Raw genomic sequence first — 23748 nt, forward strand, 5'->3', positions numbered from 1 at the left:
GTAGTTTCCTCAGGAAGTCAGTGGTATCTCGAAGATAACTGGGAGTGCTGGTAATGAAGGGCCTGAGGAGGGAGTCTACATAGCCAGACAATCCTGCTGTCAGGGTGCCAATGCCTGAGATGATGGGGCGTCCAGGATTTCCAGGTTTATGGATCTTGGGTAGCAGATAGAATACCCAATTAGGGGCTGTCAAGCTGTCCTGCAAGTAGCTCAAGAGTGTGAGTACCAACCTCAGGGCAGGCTGTTAAGAACTAGAGCAGAAATCCCAAATTGACAGAGTTCTCTACTTAGATTTCATCATCAACCAAGTAGAAACTCCTCAGGCACTGTAACAGCCTAACCATGACTGTCACAGACAGTCCTTTGGGGTATGCCAATCTATATGGTCACCTAGGTAAGGTTGCCTTTGTGATAGATGGTCCCTCACAACAGTATTCAGGTTACTCCTGGTCCCCAAGGACCAGTTAGTTACCCTGGGTCAGCTGCACCTTTGATCTCACACCAAAGTCAATATTTGCAGCCAATCCAATAATAAATGATCTAAAGATTTATTAGCTAGGAAAAGAAAATGAGAGTTATATACAAGGTTAAAGCTGGTAAACATACACACGAGTTACAGTAGTCTTAAGTTTCAAAGTAATAGAAGTTTGTATAATAAGGAAGCTCTATATGTCTCTTAGGGCTAACCCAGGCTAAGCACTGGGGATCATTTGCTTGTGTTTAGTAATCTTTACCCCTCAGAGTCCAAGTGGCATAAAGATACAGTTTCTCCTTGTCAGATATTTTTAGTCTCATGTCCTCTGATGTTCCACTATGGTCCATCTGGTGTTGATGATGGACTTTCTTGGTCAGGCAGGAGAGTTAAGGCAATAGGAAATAAATAGTTAAGGCAATAGAAAATAAATTGAAAATAGCCCTTTAAGCCTTCAACCCCAATGAAAGACAAAAAAAAGAAAAGAAAACAAAAGCAACTATCATATAAGTATCAACTCGCACCATCAACATCTTTAGAGCAGCCATATCAGATCTCAGAGAGCAGTACATAAATTCCATATGGTTGGATCATTCCATAGGGATCCCCTCTTGTGAGGTAAGTGTGCAGATTTTTGAGGTATTTTTCTGTTTGAAGGGAACTAATTGACACCATCTTCTTGCCATTCTTAACATGGAGCATTGCTGGGTATTTAATAAAATATTTCAAGTCCATCTTTCTGGCCAATTGTTTGCTTGGTTAAAAGCAGCCTTCATTGCAACCATGTCATGGGAATAATCTTGAAAGTGTAGTACTCTCATTGCTGGTTCACCTGATAGGTGGGTGAGATCAGCTTTTATTGGTAGAAGGTACAAGCTTTCGAGCTACACAGAGCTCTTCCTCAGGCCCAGGGAAGGAAGTGGAGTCTGGGGGCTGTGCAGCCCGGCTTCTCATTGGTCCACTGGACTGCTTCAGCAGCTCGCTCCATGCAGAAATCTCTCTACTGTCCCAAGCATGGGTTTCTACTGTCTAGTTCAGGGGTTCTCAAACTGGGGGTCATGACCGCTCACAGGGGTCACAAGATGGTTACATGGGGGTCACGAGCTGTCAGCCCCATGTGGCTGATAGCCCTGAGCCCCCACTAAATTACCCCCTCTCCTGCTTTTCATTTATGGGGTTGGGGAGCACAGTCAAAGGCTGCTGTGTGAAAGGGGTCACCAATAAAAAAAAGTTTGAAAACCACTGGTCTAGCTCCTTCTGTCCCCGCCCCCAACCCAACCTGCAGCATGCTGGCAATGGGGTCAGAGGACTCTGGCAGCCATCTTAGACTGCCAACCTCAAGAGATTAAACACCGTGAGTCAGACACCCAAAACCCCCGAGATTGACACTAAAACTCATGAGATTTTTCCAACAGTTTATTCTGTGGGGTGGGTTTTCTGTCTGTCTATTGATTGTTGAATTGCCCCTATCCCTCCCCAGTCTGTGTGTGACCATCACAATCAGTGTTGGGATGAGGTGATTTTGGCCCTCGCGGCAGGAGCACTCACCCCACTTCTGCCTTGCCCCTGCCCAGCAATTAATTCTGCCCCTGCTGGGGGGAGGGGCTGGGACGGATTTGGGTTCAGACCCATCATCCATTGCATTTGGGAGGCAGCTGGTACATTCCCCGCCTCTCGGCTGGTGATGCAGCTCCGCTCCCTCTTTGCTTGGCTCCTGCAGTGCTTCCCCCTCTGTGCAGTCTCACAGTGCTGGGGATGTGGCTCAGTACTGCCAGGGCCCAGGGAGATGCCAGGCTCAGACAATCACTACTCATCATCCAACCACCATCAAGTATCCAACCATCGTTCAATCACTGCCCATCATGCAATCATTAGCCCAGCCTCCAGAGATCTGGTGAAGGCCTCAGTAACAAACCAACATACGGAAGGAGAGAGCAGGGGTGTTGGAACCATTTTTATAGTGGTGGTGCTGAGAGCCATTGAACCAAACTATAAACCCTGTATAGGATGGAAACCACTTCAAGCCAGGGGATTCTGCAGCACCCCCTGCACCCCTAGTTTCAGCACCTATGGGAGAAAGAGAGCCTCTGCACCTCCCCAGCCCATCCTCTGCATCACACTAGGATCTCCCCAGTACTGCATGCTGCAGCCCTACCCTGCCATGCTTCTCTTACCTCCAAATGCCCCATCACTGGGGGTAGCAGGCTGGGGGCTTCATCAGGCCTTTCCCTCCTCTCCCCTTCTCAGTGGTGCTTTGGGTGGAGGTAGGCAGGAGCCTAAGCCGTTTTTGCAGGAAACAGCTTAGGTGCCTAAGCTGCCTGACTCCAGGAGAAGGGTCACTGGCAGTAGATCGAAAGCAGAAATAGGTGTGCTCCATTGCGGGTAATACCACCTGGAAAAGGGAGGTGAACAGGAATGAAAGGAGGGAGGCTCAGATGCCGTTTGCCTAATTTCAAGTCAACCCAAACATTGTGGATTCAAAGATTCAACTTGATCTCAAACTTCATTGTACTGATGTTCTTCTTGGGTGAGCACATTATATGTATGTGACGTTGCACCTCATAATGCTTTAGGGGAATATGCTTATGAATGTATATATGACATAACTGGAATATGTTTTATGCTACATATGCCATGTAACATATCTCTGTAAAGGTTATGATCTACTGAATATATTTATCCTATTTGTATGCATGTATCAATTTTGTATTCTAAGTTATGAATATTGGCTATGTACTTGTTTAATTTAATTAGCCTCAGTGAAGCAGTTGGTCAGCTTCCTGAGAAAAGACTATTCTCAGTAACTGCCCAATCAAGAAACATTTAAGCTAACAATGAACTTGGAGACACCAATCCACATCTGAGCTTTCCCAGGAATGTGGCTTGGCTGGTAAGGAACTCAGTCACGCATGGACATATGACTTGCCCATGTGACTCCAAAACTCCATCTTGGAGCTGGATTTTGCATAGGAGAGAGGAGGGGGTTTCCACCCACAAGAAAAAGTCTAATTAAGCCCCTGGGAGACCCCTCCATTTTGTCTTCAGATGGCTCAGATATAGCCTCTCCACCCCCAAAGGATACCTGAAAGAGACTGGAACAAAAGACAATAACCACAGGGGTTGGAGTGATTGCTGGACCCAGACTAGAAGGAGGCTGGTCTGTAAAAGAAGCTTACTGGAACATTTCTAAGGGTGAGATTTCATGTGTAATCACTTTCTTACTGTATTAGGTATATACCTGAATGTTTTATTTTATTTCGTTTGGAAATATACTTTGTTCTGTTTGTTATTACTTCAAACCACTCAAATCCTACTTTTTGTATTTAGTAAAGTAACTTTATACTTATTAATTAACCCAGAATATACATTAATACCTGGAGGGGGCCGGGGGGGGGAGGCAAGCAGCTGTGCATATCTTTCTATCAGTGTTATACAGGGTGAACAATTTATGAGTTTACCCTGTATAAGCTTTATACAGGGTAAAAAGGATTTATTTGGGGTTTGGACCCCATCGGGAGTGGGCATCTGAGCGTTGGAGACAGGAACACTTCTTAAGCTGTTTTCAGTTAAGCCTGCAGTTTGTGGGATGTTGTTTAGACCTGGGTCTGTGTTTGAAACAGGCGTGTCTGGCACAACAAGGCAGGGTTCTGAAGTCCCAAGCTGGCAAGGAAAGCAGGGGCAGAAGTAGACTTGGCACATCAGTTGGCAGTCCTAAGGGGGTTTCTGTGATCCAACCCATCACAACGTACACTGTCGTTACTCTGTTTGCCTGTTGCGTGGATTTACCACGGCATCCTGCACATTAACCTCAGTCCAGTCACAATGTGCAAGAAAAATAATTTCACTAGGACTCCATTAGTTACCATGCCTGACCCCACATTGCAGGGGAGTACCTTAGCCTAGGATACCAGTTACAAGGCAGCCTCCTTCTCCTCCAGCTGGTTTGTGCTCAGCTTGCTCTGAGCACACCTACTGGATTGGGCTCCACAGGAAGATAAGCAGGGACATGCCTAACCTCATCTCATTTGAGGAACACGCTGGGACATAGGCATGAGTTAGGCAGGAGTGTGTATACCCAGAGGCAGAGACTTGGGCACATAGGGGACTTTTAGAGCAAAAATTGAAGCCCCGAATGAATTTAAGCACTGACAGCATTAAGTGGCAGCCAAGTGGGGAGCTGTAGATGGCAATAGTATCTAAAGCCAAGATTTGTGTATCTGTCCGATAATCCATGCTGTAATTGAGGTTCCACTCCGTGCACAGCCATGTCAGAGAGCTAGAGATAGAGGGTCTGTTTACCACTTTCCTCAGCCCATTTACCAGCTCTTCAGGAGGCATATGATAAACCTAACTTGATTCACCTACACTTCATTAAATTCCCTTTGAGCCATTTCTAGTAATGCATTAAACAGAATTCTCTTTCTGATTTGGGGAATTATCAACTTCAGTTTTAATTTACCGAGAGAAGAATATCCATACCCAAGGCAGACATCAGTCTTACAAAAGGTGTGTTCATTGTGAAAAGCTTTCCACAAGAGACACACAATGGTAGAAATTATAACTGAATTCACCCAGCATTTTATTCATAGATTCATGAATTCCAAGGCAAGAATGGACCATTATGATGATCTAATCTGGCCTCCTGCATAACACGGGCCATAAGGACTTCCCTGAATTAATTTCTGTTTGAACGCCTTAACATTAAGTATATTACATCAACGCTATTACCTTTATCAATCAATCTTTTAATCTCATCACATGAAGTTGGTTTGACAGGATCAATTCTACATAACCCACATTGATACACATTAATTATATTACTCTCCTTTTACTCTTTAATAATTGAGTCCTGTATCAGTTGCTTGTGGGCTTTTTATTTATTTAAAGTGAATTTAGTAATTTTGTATTAAACCACCATGGGTTCAGCTCCTGTTGCTACAGTTTCAAGCTCATCAGAGTGCACACTACCTCTGATGTGTTTCTCAAATTTGGAGACTTAGGGAACATACAGTGTCCCACAGATAGGGACCACAGACAATCATGAGTACAGTTGTCTGCACCACATTAAAGCACTAAGTAAAGTTACAATTACCCATGCATAGATACATCCTACAAAAACACATGCAATGACTAAGACCATAGACATTCTCACTTTCTCAAAGATATTCTAGGGTCCGATGGACCTCTCAATAGATGATCATTGATAGAGGAAGGGTTCCTACTGGGGTTTCCCATGGGTCTTCCATTGGGGTCCTTCCATGGGTCACTTTTACCCAACCAGGGAACCTCTTTTTATATTGTATTATGACCACATCTAACACCTTATGCATATGCATGAGAGTTTCAATTTTCTTTTCCTTATCTGTTCTTCTATACCCCATGAATATTGGGGTCCCTCATTTTTCATAGGTTGCTCTTAGTTCCTCTTAGTTTCATTAGCACCTACACACAACATGCACCCTACGGTCAGGACAGGCCTCTCCATCAGGTGTCTCGTGATCTTGGACTGTACCTTGCAGTCTATTGCAATCTAGTTTTTTGTAACATTATCTATTGGCACATCCTTTGCATTAATTTTGTGACCTTGCTGGCGTAGGGTTATCCCTAGGCAACCCACTCACGTCAGGTGTTCTTAAGCCTATGACCTAGTACCTGAATCTATTTAGCATACATTGATTATACATGAAATAGCATATGAATTGACCATTGACACCACATAACACAATGATAAATGGATGATAAAATTAACTAATTGACTACATGCTCCACTATCTGGCCTAGGATCAATGTCAGGCTGACAGGTCTGTAATTACCTGGGTCAGCCCGTTTACTTTTTTTATTAATTGGCACAAAATTAATTTTCTTCAGGTCTTCTGGAACTTCCTCAGTACTCAAAGACTTATTGAAAATCAATATTAACAGTCCAGCAAGTTCCTCAGCTTCTTATTGTCCTGAACTCTGCTGGCCATAGATTTTTCCTTGTATCCCTTGGCTTTCCTAATGAATATTCTACAATACCTAACTTCCATAAAATGGGAGAGGGGGAGAGAGAAAGAGAGAGAGAGAGAGAACCATGTTGGCTTTTTAACCAGTACAGCCTTCTTCCTGGATTGTGGCTTTTTGGGCATCTAGAAAGGTATTCTTAAATAATTCCCCCCAATTATCATTCACATTTTTATGATGTAATTCTTCCTTCCCTCTGATTTGTCTCATCGTTATCAGCATTGTGAAATTGGCCCTATTAAAACACCAAGTATATATATTACTGGTCTGGACTTTCTTCTGCTTGCAGATTATAAATGGGATCAAATCATGAGCTATCATTACTTCGTAGTTCTGTGGTCTGTTCTTCATCTCTTAAGATAAAGAATACCCCCCAGGTTGGTTGCAACACTTTGTGAATTAGGAAATTGCCATCTCTAATATTTAGAAATTCCAAGTAAGTTTTAGTACTGGCAGCCTTGGACTTCAAACATACGTCACTCCAATTGAAGTCCTCCAATGATCATGTAGCTTTTTATCCTGTGTTGTGGATAGATGCATAAATAGGTGGTCATCCTGCTCCCTAGTGTGATTTGGTGGGCTGTAGCAGACATCAATTAATACCCCATCTTGTGCTTTCTCTGTTAGGACACTGATCCATAAGCCTTCAAGATCATTTTCTTCTGATTTGGAAACAGGTAATGCCTTTTTTATTAATTATTATTATTATTATTAATAATAAACATAGAATGCTACTCCCCCTCCCCTTTTGCCCACTTGATCCTTCCTAAATAGGTTATAACCATTGATTTTAATATTCCAATTGTGCAAATTATCCTACTAGGGTCCAGTAATACCAACTGACTCAAATTTATGCTCATAAATGAGCAATTCCAATTACTCTTGTTTGCTACCCAGGCTCCTAGCACTTCCCTACAGACAACTCAAGAATTTCTTCTCTTTGTGTCCTTTGGTTTCTTGATCAATTTTGTTCTCAAATCTCAATTTTGTGTTGACTGCTCATATTCCCTCCCCCCCCTTTTGCTATGAGTTTAATTCACTCCTGACTACTCCAGCCAGCCTGTCCCTGATATTGATCCCCCTTCTATGAAGTGGAGGCCATCCAAACTATACAGCCCACAGAGGTTCACATACAAGATCTTCTGCCTTCTTTCACTTGTGGGACAGGCAGGACCTCAGAGAAGACTGCTTGAAAATTCTTCTTGTTCAGCATGCTTCCAAGGTCTTAATGGCAGGGCATAATGCTCATCTGCTGCATAACCACACAATCAGCTTTTCTTTGCAAGAGACTGATGGCAAGGGTCTCCTCCTGCTCTGCTGAACAAAAAAAATGTCCTACAGAAAAAATCCATGTGAAAACTCTGGGCCAAACTTGAAAGGTACAGAATATCTCAGTGCCCCCTCACGAAGATCAAAAAAGATTGTTAACGGAAGACAAGTCCATTATGATCATCTAGTCTGACCTTTTTTTAAGTCAGTGGTTGAACACGAGCATATCTTCTGAATGTGATAGAGAATCCATCCAGTTGTTCCAATGGTTAATTACTTTCCTTGTTCAATATTGAATTTTTCTGATATCAACCTCCTGCCGTTGGATCTTGTATATGTCTGTCTGCTAAATTAAAGAGAAGCCACTTAGATCAGATTTTTTTTCCATGTGAAGGTACCTGCAGTCCACGATCAAGTCACCTCTGGAAAGCTCAATGTTTCTGAGGACTGGGCCTCTCGTTTCTTTGCAAAAAAGTAATTTTCTGCCAATTACTTTTTATAGAAATGCTTTATTGCTGCAGTCAATAACCCTGCGTATCACAGCACAAATAACCAATTACAGTTTAAGAAACTAATAATAATTCTGCAAGTGGTAATACTGAGAAAGAGATGAACATACAGAAAAGGATACAAAACTATACATTTAAGTTACTAGAAATTTACTAAGTAACTAAAAAAATTCTGCAGAATTGTGAAGTGTCTTGTATAAACTATACAACACATGCCAGTGTAAAGTTGATTAACAGCATACAATTACCTATGTACAAACATTTTATCTAAATACAAGATCAGCTTCAATTTTTAACAATTATCTTCTATACAAAGACAAGTGCTTTCTAGTTTTCAGTTCTTCATTGGAATACACAGATGTTGCAATATTTCAAACTAAATAGTAATAAAATAATAATAATAATAATAATAATAAATCACAAAATAAAAATTCTCCTTTAAAAAATTATTTTGCATAACTAGGCGAATGCTGTGAAAATCCAGCCAGCAATATCTTTGCTTTTGTATTTGACCCTCAGTGTATCAGAATACTAGAGATGGATCTGAACCAGATTCACAGTTCCAAACACACCTGAACTTGGGGTGGGGAGGAGGGAAGCATTCACATCCATGGCTTCCTTTCATGGCTAGGCCCATTCTCTACAATGGACCAAACCAGGAAACTGGGTCTCAACATCCCTTAACTTTAGGAGAATCTGGATCCAGAGCCCACTTTGGAGCAGACTGTGATCCAGCCCAATGCAGTCGTGTAAGGGAGCAAAACTCTACCCCCATGCACAGCCAGTTTAGAGCTTCCCACATCACAGCAAGGATGTGAGAAAGGGCTGCACACCCAGCACTGTCCACCCCAACAGCAGGAGGGTGGGGAGTGGGTGGAGCCAATGCCCAAGTCAAAGGAGCCTAACTAGTGAGGGAGCAGGGAGGGAAATGTAAGGAAGGATTTGTTTCTCCTTCACAATCCTATCCCAAGGCTCCCCCGGGGATGGCCTACTGCCCTTTACATGGCCTACTGCCCTTTACAGGCTCAGTAAATTCTTTGTGAATTTCCCTGGGTCTACAATGTGCTGAAGCAAAGCCCAGAATCAGAACTCCAGGAATGTTTGGCTCCAAGCCTAGGTCTAAAGTTGGCAGCTCAGGCCCATCTCTACTGAATAGAGGGCACCATGTTGTGATGGTGGCAGTTTGTTTCCTTTAAAATGTCTCCCCCCATAAAGGGTTAGTTTAGGAGAATCCTGAGACTTCATAGGAGTTTAATACATGAAAATATTTTAAAGATGATCAGCCTTCTCTAATACACATTTATAATTCTAACCTAATGGGTGTTTATGATCCTGCTGCCATATTGGATATGATGCCGCAGGGAGATTTTCCTTGGTGTAGCCTGACATTTTCTGGACAGGACTTTGGACTGACGACATTGGAAAGGGAGCCAGATGGGGGGCTTTCCACTAGATCAGAGTGTTTTAATTATGCAGACAGCAATCAACACAATAGTCTATGGATAATGCCATAGTTAAATTAAGCATATGTCCTCTTTGACTCAAATTCTGCTCTCACTTGCACCTCTGCAACCCCGTTGACTTCAGTGGGGACGAACAGGAGAAAGAGAAAGAGAAGACAATTCTACCATAGTTTTGCTGTTCATTTGGAAATATGTCATATAAGGAGGAGCTTGGAATGTGTATTTTGATGGTGAATGTTCATTATCATGATCCAAATCTAGGGAGAATGACAGGACTCATTAGAACCAGGGAAAAAGCCTTGGGATAGCTGCAACAGATCAACAGAATTTCCTTACTAAGGGTGATAAAGCACCATTCAAACTTGCTTATACCACCAGATGGCACTGTGGTAAAGAAGGAAAATGAAGTTTAGGGCTCAGTCGGAAAGAATCAACATGAGAAACATCATCAGGATGGGTGAAGAACAGTAAGATACAAAGTAACGGTCCGATTCTGCAGCCCTTACTCTCATCAGCAGTCCTATTGATTTGAATGGGACTACAAAGGACGATTATTTACACCGGTAAGGGTTGAAATATCAGGCCCTAATTCCTCTTATGAAAGAGGAATTGGGGAAAGGCCGTCGATGCCAACTGGATGGCTAACAGTCTCATATGCAATTCTTTTACACCCTGTTTCAATTAGAGAGTATGTATTTGTAAGACAAGATAAATTGGTAGGGTGGGGGGCGGGAGTCTTTAGCAGTGTATTGTACAGCAGCTAGCATATGCTAAACTAAGCTTCCAAAATGCCAAACTAACTCTAGTAATGTTTCTCAAAAGGTCCTGGTCAGATGAAACCGCAGAAGGCACCATCTTGGAGATGACTCTGTATGTTAATTTTTAATCCTTGCAGCCTTGCATGCATGAAAATTGATTACGAATTTGATGAAGACATGCAAGACCTGGTATTTAACCCACCTGAGTTGATTTGCTTAACCTGTTCACCAAACATAAAAAATACCACGTGATCTGGGTTCTAGTGAACAGACCATGGTCAATGCCAGGACACTGGGAAGAAGGGCACTCAGAAAGGGCCCAGATAATTGCACTTTAGAATGCAGCAGACTGCATGTAAGGGGAGATGAGGACTGCCTAGATGGTAGAAGGGAGGGTTCTCGCCAGCCTATACTGGCTGAGCATGGAATGTCATGGCCCCCACCACAGCAACAAGTCTATACCAATGCAGCTTGATAGATTGTCCAGAGGCCCGCAATGTTTTAAAGCATCCCAAAAACAGGGTACATGTTATTAACAAAGACCAAGGCCAGTAATCTTGGGGGGGGGAACAAACCCTCAACCTGAACGCGCGCGCACACACACACACACACACACACACACACACACACACAGGCTTTAGAAACCACTTGTCGATGTTCTCTTAGCATCCTCCCTCCTTTGCCTAAAAAAAAAAAAAATCCCACTGATTTTTATCAAAAAGATCAAGACAGAAGTTATTGTCACATTTTTAGGGAAATTTCACTGATCTGCAGTTCTTTCTTTCCAGTGTCCAACTATTTTCACTGGGCCAAATCCTTGCTAAGTGGGAGTCTGCCTAAGAAAGGATTGAGTAAACCCTGGATAAAGACCTTGGGATTTGGTCAAATATTCCAACAGGGATTCCAACAGTAAACAGATTTCCTAATGAACTAAGAGGCCCAGTGCAACTCCCATTACTGTCAATAAAAAGATTCCCATTGACTTTATTGGGAGTTGGATTGGACCCGAATGGAGCAAGTCAACTCTTAAAACTAGGGACCTTGTGCAATACCTTTTAATTATGACTTTTCCATTTCAATGATGCTGACACTATGGTCTGGTTTAATGAAGTCTGGGATTGAGACAACCTTCACCTTACTCTAGTTGAAAGAATGATTCCCTAAGAAAGCTCAGATTTCAGAGTAGCAGCCGTGTTAGTCTGTATTCGCAAAAAGAAAAGGAGTACTTGTGGCACCTTAGAGACTAACAAATTTATTAGAGCATAAGCTTTCGTGAGCTACAGAAAGTGAGCTGTAGCTCACGAAAGCTTATGCTCTAATAAATTTGTTAGTCTCTAAGGTGCCACAAGTACTCCTTTTCTTTTTCCTAAGAAAGCTCATGTACTTTTAAACATTTGGACAACTCTACCCAGCACTCCTCACCCTGACTCCATACATATTCCTCTTCCCATCAAACCGTTCATAGTCAGCCATTCACAAGTTTAAAACAAACAAATCAAAATCACTCCGACCAAGGAATATATCAAAATTTGGGCTAAAACAGGAAGGCGGTTTCAACCTCAGCTATGGAGAGACAGGAGACCCTATGCAATATTTACTCCTTATTAGTTGTTTTCAACACCCCTTCTTCATGTTGTCAGATTCTTGGGTGAGTCACACAGAACATAGCATTAAAGAAGGCAAACCATTTTCAGTTGTATTATTTTTTTTCTAAAGAGCTCACATTTCACCAATACAGTGTCCAAGCCCCTTTGCCAGTGCCTGGAATGACAGTTACATCAGGGATATCTGCAGGTCTATCAACTATGTAGTTGATTTAAAACAAACAAACAAAAAAACCCAACAACCCCCAAAGCAGAACACTGAAACCATTACATATTAAAACAAACATTTTACACCCACTACTCTCCATTTACAAGTCACAAGTGCAATATTCTTTGAAAAATTTGCTCCTGAGAGAAAACCCCCAAGAAGCAGAGTTTTTAGTGTTATGCTGTGGGTATGCATTGGAAACCACAATAGATTTTTGTAAGGCAAGAGGTTTAGGACCTAATAGGATGGAAGCGGAGCAAGAGAGAGTATTAAAAAGGGGTATTTTGAAATGAGACATTCTTTCAAGTTTAATTCTCAGTGGACACATATATTACAAAATAAAGACTTTAAAAAGTGCTATATGTTTTGTGGGTCCTTTATCGCAATATGTAAAGCATAATTTTATAGCCGCTGCCTACAAGAAATGTTAGTGGCAGTGTTAGCAGTAGATTAGTTTCTCGGTCTCTCGTTCCTCTCTCTCAGCTTTTCCTCAATGTCTGGAAGCCATCTTCTAATCAAGGCTTAAATTACCCCACATGCATTCTGGGATAGTTTAGAGCGAGCTGTCTTTTAAAAAGAAGCAGACTCCATGAAGCTGATGATTGTTCACATCAGAGTTGCCGTACTCTGATGCCTTGCCTCATCCAGTGAAGCCTCCTGTGTCTCTTTGTACAGGCCAGTCTGAGAGATGAAACATCGAGAGGTATGGAACCATGATAACATACTGACAGATATGTCAAGGGGATTAAAAAAACGTTAAAAAAATGTAATCCATCAGCGTTAGGCTGCTAGCTGATTTTAAAAAGGTAGAGCAGTTTGCAGTAACAATGATGCTTTAGATCTTCAGGAACATACAGAGACCCCACCCTTCCCCAGCCCCCAAAGATCAGACATGAAGGATTTCTGCACCACAGTCTTCAGGCTCCATGTAATGTGAAGAGTTTGTATCTGAATGGTGGACCCCAAGCATTTCTTTATTTTCAACATTTGGCTCCATTAATGCAGATTTTTCAAAGATACTCTTTTTGCTAGTTTCCGGACAGTTCTGTACATATATTACTCGATTATAAGCCTTAAGTCTCTTCCACAGCTGTACATATACTTTGCACTGTACGTACATGAACAGGAGTCCTCCAGTGAAGCCAATAGCCACAACTACTAGCTTAGTCCAAAATGGCCACTCTAGAATCCCTGGAGGAAAGGAAAGGACCACATTAATATTTGTTAGGCTGCACAGTATCCTTTAAATGAGAGACACAGAATAGGTCACAATCAGAATCTCAAATGCAACCCCCCCTCTTTAAATCTGATAGGGGATTTGGGTTAAAATCCTTAGCAGTACTGTAAGAGAGCAAACTGATGTGATCACTCCTGAGTTCCTTTATTATTACTGATAAGATGCCATACGTGTACAGGGCACTTTACAGAAGAGGTAAGTCAGGTCCCGGACTTGAGCAGCAGATAGTCCAATTCTCAAAGTCCACAGGGTGCAAGCGTGATAGGCAGTTCTCTTTACGAGTATGCCATTTTCTGTCACAGGATTCATTTAATGCAAATAGTTCTTGTTATGCCAACAGTTATGTTCTCATTTTTGAAAGCCTGTCAATTCCAGTTAACAGGTCTGTTCACACCCAACACCCCTGCTTTACTCTGTGTACAGCCCACAGGGAGTACTGCCCCCTACAGGGTATAACTAGCAGCTCACAAACAGTTCAGTCTCCTTTATACCTCTTCCTGCCCACTCAAGGACCACACCACATACAGATTCACAGGCTTTGAGGCTGAAAGGGATCATTTAGTCAGACCTTGGGCCTAGCACAGGCCAGACAGCTTCACTTAGTAGTCCCTACATCCAGCCCAACAACTTGGAGTGGAACTACAGCATCTCTTTTAGAAAGACGCATCCAATCGTGATGTAAATGGTGGAGAATTTACCACATCCCTCCCTACAAACATGCAGTATTATTTTAGTTTGAATTTGTCCCTATTGAATATCCAGGCTGTGGATCTTGTTATAGCTTTGTATGCTGGATTTAGAGACCATTAGTATTGCATACCTTCTCCAGCGTAGGTACTATACATATCAAACCTCTCCACTACTGGCTGGTCGGGGCATTGCAGGAAAGACCATGACATCATGCTCATCCATCCATTTTCAAGTTCCATAGAGAATCAGCAATACTGTAACAAATCCATGACCTCCTCAGATGCCACATCTGTCACTGTGCTGCACACACATGACCATTTGGAACTGCTCAGCAGTGGCAGGGTTAGAACTCAGATCCTCTTGCTTGAAAAGCACAGGACCCTGCCACGTGGTTACAAATGGAACCCCATTAGCTATTAGTGGTATGGGACCTATGCCACGCAGCTGAGCAGTTCTGATTCTGTCCAACAGAGGCAGTGGTGCATGCACGCCCACACACATGCACTAGCCAGCTTATTATAGTACTCATCCGATTGCTCATTTCATTTGAATTCTGAAATGGAGCACAGTATCAAGTACTAAATATTCTGCTATTCCTATTTATGCTCATCTACAATATTTACCTAAAATGACCTGAAGGCTATAAATGTTTGAAAGCATACGCCTTTCATAAGCATATTGATCCCTTGCATTAAAAGGCCAACAATTTTCGCTATGCACATAGATGATGCTGTCAGATGGAAAAGAGACCAGATGCTTTCATTCAAAGCAGACTCTTTGCTGAACAAAAATCAAGTACAATCAAACTAGAACTGAAAATGAAAAATGAGAGCAAATCATGAAAATGTATATTCTGAAGCGTGGCTGCACTCTGAAAAGAGACTGTGTAAAAAGGACTGTGGGCTTCCAGGTTTATTGACGCTCAATTATTTCCACAGGAAATGTGCTTTGCTTACAAGTAAAAACATGGGTTATATATTTTTTTTTTAACTGCTAGTCCTTCAAACGGAATCTCGGATCTAAGAATCAGGCTGGGTTCTTTGTGGTTCATGCATCACCACCAGGAATGAAATTTCAGCAGGACAAATTCTGTCCTTACTGATAACTGTGTCAACCCATCATGTAACTGACTGGACTTTAATACACAATTCTCCTACTGATGAAAAAGGAGGAGCTGAATCCAGCTCCATCTCTTTTTAGCTGTGCTAGCTTTGCAAGGCTACTAGGATAAAAAGCAGGAAACACTTAAGCCTTGTCTACACAGAGGATTTGTACTAGTTTAAAAACAGATTTAGTCAAAGCAGTGCAACTTTGTGTGTGAAAACTTATATTGGTTTAAAACTTGTTAGACTGGATTAGCTCACAGCTATACATTTTACTGGTGCAAACTAAACCAATAAGCCAGGTTTAAATTGATTTAAGAATGTCCACACATCAAGTTGCATTAGTTTAACTAACTTGGTTTCAAATCACACCGTTAGTTAAAATGGTGCAACTGCGGGCCTTATTTTAATGGACTAAAGCCGGAGATCTGTCCATTTGAAAAAGATATCATCTTGCTCAACAGATCTGTCTCTTTGCATTCAGAGTCACTTAAATAAGAAACAAAATAAAGTAACATACCAGTAGTCTGTCCCTGTTTAATCTCTTCAGCAGTCCTGTCTATAAGGACATACAGAGACCACACGACGCAGGTGATGGCAATGATATGGAATGTTACAGAGCACATGATCTTCCTCCTCTCACTGGCCGTCATATGCAACTTCTCCCACTAGCAAGAAATCCAGAAGGCAGAGCAAGAGGTTAGAGGTTTGTGGAAGTGAGAGCAGCGGATGAAAGGAACACTAGTGAACACACCTGACAGGGAGAGGCTGCTTTCCTCCCAGCATACAGAAGCATTTCTTTTTAGAAGTCATTATGTCAGGTAGTTGTCTCAACCCACTAGTCCATATACCAGGGTGCAAGTTCAAGCAGTAGTGACTGGCACTCCCGGTTCTCCCTTGTGACTTTTGGCCCCAATTTTACTCCCATGACTTCAATGTGAGCAGGAGCAGGTCTTAACAATAAATCTCTGTGCTGGGCCTCGGTGCACTGCTGCTCATGCCTTACTTACTTGTACACACTCCAGTGGTGCAGCAGGGCTCCGGCTGATTCAAACCCCAGTTTTGTACAGCCTAAGCAACACTGCCTATTAAGAGTGCCCAACACTCTATGGCTGAATTAGAGGTGGGGGGAACCAGCAGGTACGCCTGGCAAAATGGTAGTTGCTCAGAATGTTTTGGCACTACTAATATAAAAACATTATTATAGAAATGAATGGGCAAGCGACTGGTCAGTGTGTGTTACATTCCCGTCTCTGTACCCAACTCAGAGGATAGGAGTCTGTTACAACCCCCAGGTGTATAGCCGGACTTTAGTTCAAACAGTGGGAACTGATGCTTTTAGGTCTAGGTATTCAGTGTGTGTGTACTACTCTATTTGATCAAACAATGGAAGTTGCTACCTATGTTTTATATTCAAGTGCATTAATGCGGAACCACACTTCATCTCATTGTCTCTACTGGTTATTCAGAGGGGAAGTACCATCTGAAATGCCCAGATTTATGCCAAATACTGAGCCATCAATGATTCTGGTATAGTCCCATTAGAAACCACAATGTTTTGGCCATTACTAAGTAGGAAGGATACAGAAAAATTAGACAATTTTACAGACCTTTACCAACTACTGGCAATCACTCGAAAAAGGCTTTTATTTTTGATGCATTTGAGAATGGGTCAGGAATTTCAGTCTCATATTCACTCTGGACAAACCCTTTTCACACCTTCTCTATGTACACTGTGAGCCACGGTCTCTTCTTCGTTACAGCTATGCAAGCCCACTGGGTTGCATTTGACAATGCATGGATGAATTTGGCCTACAGAGCTTTTTTTAGAAAAGGAAGAGTAATGCAATATGACTTCAGTGAGGAAAATCCATAAGCCTGATGCATCTAAGAAGTGGAACCAATAACACAACTTCCACAGGACACACAGGAATGGAGCTTGCTCCACGTAAGTGAGTGGAGAATTTGGTCCTCTGTGAGTACTACCAATAGGAGATTCCTTTTGACAAGTCAGGGTTTGATCTTCAGGTCTGCTAGGCATTCTGATCTCAAACTGCAGAGGGAGCCTCCATGTAATCAAACTTTCACTCCATGCATCTGAAGAAGTGAGGTTTTTACCCATGAAAGCTTATGCTCAAATAAATCTGTTAGTCTTTAAGGTGCCACTGGACTCCTTGTGGTCCATGTACTGAGCATCTCTGAAAGTCAGGTCTAATTTTTACCATGTTGGAACGTTACATTCTTCTTGTTTCAAAAGTTTTCCACTGAAATTGCTTTAAGAAGGAAAATTCGGTTTTTGACTTAATGAAATTTTTCACAAAAAATGTCTGCTTTCTGCAGAAAATGTTGATGTTTTGTCAAATACCCCAAACATCTGAAAGCTAAAATATTTCACTCAAAACTGGAAATATTTTAATTTGTAAATGCTGCCATGAAGTCTCATAGGTGTTGTAAAAACAACAAGGAGTCCGGTGGCACCTTAAAGACTAACAGATTTATTTGGGCATAAGCTTTCGTGGGTAAAAAACCCACTTCTTCAGATGCATGGAGTGAAAATGACAGATGTAGGCATTATTATACTGACTCATGAAGAGAAGGGAGTTACCTCACAAGTGGAGAACCAGTGCTGACAGGGCCAATTCGATCAGAGTTGATGTAGTCCACTCCCAATAATTGATGAGGAGGTGTCAATTTCAGGAGATGCAAAGCTGCTTTTGTAGTGAGCCAGCCACTCCTAGTCCCTAATTCAAGCCCAAGTTAATGGTGTTAAATTTGTAGTTTGGTTGCCTTATGTTCCCCTTTTTCTCTATAGGTTGAGCTCCCTTGAGGGGCCTCATCTTCCATGATCCATTGTGGTCAGGGACTCCCATGGTGCCCTACCTCTCCTCTCCAAGAACGGGAGACCATGGTGCATCCTGGGAGATGCAATCCAACCTGGAAGCACAGCCTACAGAAGAGAAAAAGGAGCTTGAGGCTTCCCAACCACAACTTCCATGAGGCACCGTGGCAGCATTTCCAAATCAAAATATTTTTGTGTTTGACCAAAATATTTCAGTTTCCAAATTCCGCCAAAAATCATTTTTTTCTGCAGAAAACTTAGATGAAAATGATTTTTTATTTCATTTTCATAAAAATTTTCCATGGAAAAAACTCCCATTTTTTGACAAGCTCGACTTCATAAACTGGGTTGTTGTTTCTTAGCTCTTTTAGAAATCTCAGACTGTCTCCTTTACAGACCCGATTCATGACTGCTTTAACTTCACTGGGACTTGAAATTAAACCTGGGATGTTCAGTCTGGTTCTTATGCTACTGGCAAGCACCAAGCCTATATTTTGGCCTTCTCTTATTCACAGTCCTGCTACAGGTTATTTTCTCCTGATTGACAGGATACCATACAGTAGGAGTTGAGGATGAGGTGTCAACTTGACTGCAGTTTGACTCTCAGGAATACTGAGCTTCTATTTTTGAGGGCTAATTCCATTTTGTTTGTTTGTGTTCCCTCCTCCCCATCTCCCCTGTTTATGGTTCTGTCCCTATTATTTTGGGCACCTGGTTTCTTCATAATAGATTAAATTTTCAGAAATGACGAGTGGATTTTGGATGCCTCCATTTTTGAGTGCCCCATGTGGTATGCCTCACAGGGACCAGATTTTTAGAAAATGCTGAGCATCCACTCAAGGTGTTCCAAATTTGACCCTCCCAAAAAAATCGAGATGCCCCATACCACTAGCCAATTCGTTAATTTAGACTACTGTGTCCCCCCCCCACACACTTTTTTTGGTCTTCTCTTTGGGGTCTGATATCAGGGATGACTAAACCGTGACCTGCAGGCCCAATGGTGCCCAGGATGTTCTACAATGCAGCTCACAGCTAACTTCCTGCATAATAAGGAGGCGCAGCTGGCAGAAATGACAGGTCCCAAAATGCAGGTCTCCATCTTGATCCAAGAGGTCTCTGTTCAGAGCAGCATCATGTCCTGACCTATATATTTTGCAGACTGCATATCTGTATTAAAGATGAAGGTGGCTGAAATCTGCTCCATTTTCTGCAGATTACTAGTGGCTTTGGGATCCTGGCCAACTACCATTACAGCCCTTGGATGGTTACACTTTGGACTTCCCATGCTAATGATTCAGGATCCTCCGCTTGATTTTAATCTTTTTTTTGCTTCTTCTTGTCCCAGACTGAGGTTTCTTTTATTAACCTCAAACATGGGCAGGCACAACACGATTTGCCAGTGCTAAGAATATTAGTGGTTTCTGTCCAGAAATCCAGCTGGTGAGCATCAACTGCCTTTGAAAGACAGAGATATTTGGGATAGGAAAATGGATACCAGATACAACATTGGACAGATCCTTATGTTCTTCAGGATCTGTAAGATAAGTCAGTGGGTGCATAGATGGTAGAAGGTGTTAAATAACAGGTGTTGGTTCTAGCAAGTTAAAGTAGTAAAATGTTACTATGTATGTTCAGTGCAAAAAAAGAAACAAAAACGTGTTTCTGGGTGAATTTCATTGCACCGTAAATAAGATTTTGGCTTTAAAAAAATTGTTTGCTACATTACTATTTTTTAAGTAACCGAAGACTTCAATGGAATCATTTTACAAATAAATATGAAAAATACAGAGCCTAAAATTCCCACGTTTTCAAGAAAATTAATAAACCATATGGGTAACAGTACAGCAAATTCTGTGCTTTAGAGAGGCCTCAGCTCTGAAAGGTGACTGTAGAAATGGTAGGTCCTGACAATACAGATCAGCTCCTGGTGTACTTTCAGAGTTACAGCTGCTGACTACAATAAATGTTTCCTCCTTTTTACTTCTGTTAGCCCTGCGGAGCCAAACCAGCCACTGGAAAGGAAAATGGATTCTTTTCTGGCTTGGGCAGCATCAATACTGTCAATTAAGTTCTGACAGCAGATTCTTTATTATTGGTGATGCATGAAACCAGAAAAAATACAGCTTGACTCTCAGATCCCAGGTTGCATTTTCATGTAGAAAATACAGATTTATAAAATTGAGCAGACTGGATATGGAATCACAGAGGGATGATAAGCATGGCGTCCTGTTGTGCCATGTTTAAAAAAAGAGTCACTTTTCCGAGTAGTGCCACACTTTTATAAGGCAAACTATTTCTTTGGAACCAGTCCTTGGACCTACCTTTCGTAGAGGCTTTAATTTGGTCTCCATGATGAACTCATACTTGCAGAGTTCACAACATCGGGTGTCTGAGCTCTTGATCCACTGCTGCAGGCAGGTTTGGTGCACAAAATGAAGACTTCCTGTGCAGTGACAGGGGGTAATCAAGGGGCTCTCGTCATCTCCTTCACAGTGACATATCCTGAATCAGGAGCAAAGCAGCTCATTAGGAGGCAACAGCAAAGACGGGGAAAACCAAAATGAAGTAGAGGAGGCTTTTAAGATTTGTGATCACGCACGGTTAACCGGTGCAGATCCCAAACGACATACATTTCAAACAAAGAAATTTATCAATAAGCAAAACCAACAAATGAAATAAAATATGACACACAATAACCGAGCACAAACACTGCTAACTACACAACTTCTCTCTAGCTCACCAGGCAGACACACAAGGTCTGAAAGAGATTTGGTCATGAAAAGAGAAAGAACATGGTAAGAAATTACAACACATCATCTTGTCTACCAGAACAATAGTACTTTACTGAGAGTGGCATTTAAGTAGTATGGACACTTCCCATGGCAGAACATGTTCACAGAGGTGTAAACCTAATTGTGGTTTACAATTAAAAACAAACAAACCAAAAAAAAAAAAAAAACCACCACCACCACCCACACAAACTCCACAAGAACATGAAGGGCTGCCTTCTGGGAAGGTTTATTTCTAGTAAAAGTTATGAAGAGATAGAATCAGAGAATATCAGGGTTGGAAGAGACGTCAGGAGGTCATCTAGTCCAACCCCCTGCTCAAAACAGAACCAATTCCCAATTTTGCCCCGATCCCTAAATGGCCCCCTCAAGGACTGAACTCACAACCCTGGGTTTAGCAGACCAATGCTCAAACCACTGAGCTATCTCTCCCCCCAGACTCAGGCTGCAAAGCTCCGGTCTGACTCTTGCCAAAGTTGGGAATGTTTAGATCTTCTGCCCCATCTCTACTCACTCACTTTGTAATGGCTGCCAATGACAGTTACAGTAAGATTCCCCATATTCCCTACTGATTAACCTAGCAGGCACTGAGTAGCTCCTCTCCCAATTCATTGCCACTCCAAGGTACTGCAGTTCCAATTCCATTTCAAGCTCCAGTTAACAGAGACACTTGGTTCTGCATATTGCCAACCCAGCAGACTGAATTAGTTTCCTATGAGGTTGTTTTAAAAACTTTGTGAAGAATAACATTGGGGGCACGAGTGCAGAAGGTCAATGAGGATGGGGCCAGTATCTCCTGGATCATCCCGCCTATCCACTGTTGGAATCCCTTGCTGAATTCCTGTGACCCAGCTACTAGTTTGCACCTTGACTGCTGGATGAGGAGCCAGGTAGTGAAGGTGAGTGGGCTGGCAAGTATCACTGGGGCCCAGGGATCAGAACCAGCAATGAGGTGGATTGTGCTGAACAAGGGGGCAGGGTGAGTAGCACTGGGGAGGCAGGTGGTAACAGGGAAGGAGTCAGGAAGCAGGGGGGTCCATTATGGGCTTTTGCAGGGCTTGGGTCTGTTGTAGTGGGGGAGAGAGGAGTTGGAGAGGACGGTTGGTATGAGAACGGGGGTTGTGCCAATTCTCACTAAACTGAGTGCCTACCCAAAACCAGGCTGAGGCAGAGAGACACACTCCGCACCCTAATGAGGGGGCAGAGCTAGGTAGCTGCCTCTGATGGGGCTTTATATCTTCTGGATCTGGTTAAGATTCTGTAGCTGCACTGTCCATCCAGACCACACCTCACTTGTTTGACCCCACACGATGGACACGCATCAGGGCCACATTCTGGCTCATCACTAACACCGAGCCCTTGAATTACATTTTTCACCTGAGGCCCTTTATGAACAGATACATGGAAATGAACAGAAAAGCTTTACAAAAAAAAAAATCATATGTAAGTTGATCAAATCTGGGAAGCGACGCTTAAATGGCCCATTTTCCAATGACAGTCAGCAAAGCACATTGCTCTTTGAGCTAAGAAAGTTCAGCTTGGCCTTTAATATGTGTAGCTGATTCTCTTAGATATTCCTGGGTTTGGCACCAATAAAACCACCTCGGAATGCGGAGCTGTGAAACAAATTATTTTGGGTTGCAAAGAATTGATTGACTCAAAGGGAGCTTCCACTTAGCAGACTAATAAAAGCATCAGAAAGGCCTCAAACTGCACATATTAAAGCAAGGTGAGAGAACACAAAGGCAGAGAAAGCAGAGCAGGTCACCACTGAGTGTGGGAGGGGACGGAGGAAGGTGTTCTCTGTAAACCAACCTGCAGGCATCTCCCGACGTGGAGAGAGGGGAAAGAGGGGGGAATTTTTCTGACAGGGGAGAAGGGCAGTCTAGGTCACTGTCTTTCTCAACTGAACAGAGTGGTGCCCGCAGCTCTTTTCCTTTCAACCTCACGGAGGCACTGTCCTCAAATACGTCGTCGTCCCCCATGTCATCAGAGCAGAAGCCCGGGCTTTCCACCAGCACACCGGAGGATTTTGCAGTTTGGAAGTGGCTCGGATAGCTCTCTAGTTCATGGAACTTATGCAGGCTGCTGGCACTTGAGCTGTGGGAGAAGGAGAAGAGGTAGTGCAGCAGCTTTTTGCTTCTTGATGATGTCTCATTGTCCACCTTGTCCTCCAGGAGAGGTATATGCACCGTGTGGTGGTTCTCGGCTGCTCCCGAAGCGCTTGCGTAGGTGGTGGAAAGAGATGGCATGTAGGAGTGCTTAGAATTGCTACAAGAAGGCCTGAGATTGAGCGATTTCTTCTCTTTCTGATTAAATCTGTTAATCCTTAAACACTGCTCCTGTGTTGGGGTCAGTTTGCCTTCAGAGCACGTTCGCTCCCCATAGTTAGAGCCCTCCATGGTGCTCTGTGACTTCTGATCCATGTCGTTGAGGGACTTGGAGAATTTAAGAGCTTGGGTGGCTTTTGCATTTTTAGCAGACTCGAGCACATGGACCCAATCCTGCCCATGGGAGTTTCTCTTTGATGCCTGTAATGTGTCCTGACAGAGTATTGTCACTGTGACCCCTTGTGTCAGAGAATTCTGGCAGTGAGGATTTTTCAAGACAACAGCAGACTGCACTGGACTGTGATGACAACATTCAGAAAACACTGCACTGGAACTGCATGCAGAACAGTGGAATAAAAGCACAGAAAGCAAAAACAATTATACAAGAGAACACATATAATCAAAGTGAAGAAAAAAGAATTATGACTAGTGTGGGGATGGTAAAAACAGCAAGCAAACAGTAAGTGGATCCCA

General features: G+C 42.6%; 1 protein-coding gene across 3 annotated transcripts in view; it reads right to left on the reverse strand.

Annotated features, from left to right (window-relative positions):
* Positions 1–23748, reverse strand: part of LOC119858359 (E3 ubiquitin-protein ligase MARCHF8) — a 202200-nt gene that overhangs the window by 15919 nt on the left and 162533 nt on the right. Inside the window, exons 5-8 of one of the 3 annotated variants that reach the window (XM_043519088.1) lie at positions 22760–23608; positions 20477–20657; positions 15837–15984; positions 12145–13477 (exon numbers count right to left, since the gene is read on the reverse strand). In XM_043519088.1, the coding sequence (XP_043375023.1) occupies positions 13173–13477; positions 15837–15984; positions 20477–20657; positions 22760–23608 (1483 nt within the window). In that variant the 3' untranslated portion in view covers positions 12145–13172. Of the gene's footprint in view, positions 1–12144; positions 13478–15836; positions 15985–20476; positions 20658–22759; positions 23609–23748 lie in introns of those variants that run through there. The other 2 variants (XM_043519087.1, XM_038408785.2) reach the window with 2 other exon arrangements.

The sequence above is a fragment of the Dermochelys coriacea genome, chromosome 7 (assembly GCF_009764565.3).
Source record: "Dermochelys coriacea isolate rDerCor1 chromosome 7, rDerCor1.pri.v4, whole genome shotgun sequence".
NCBI lineage: Eukaryota > Metazoa > Chordata > Testudines > Dermochelyidae > Dermochelys > Dermochelys coriacea.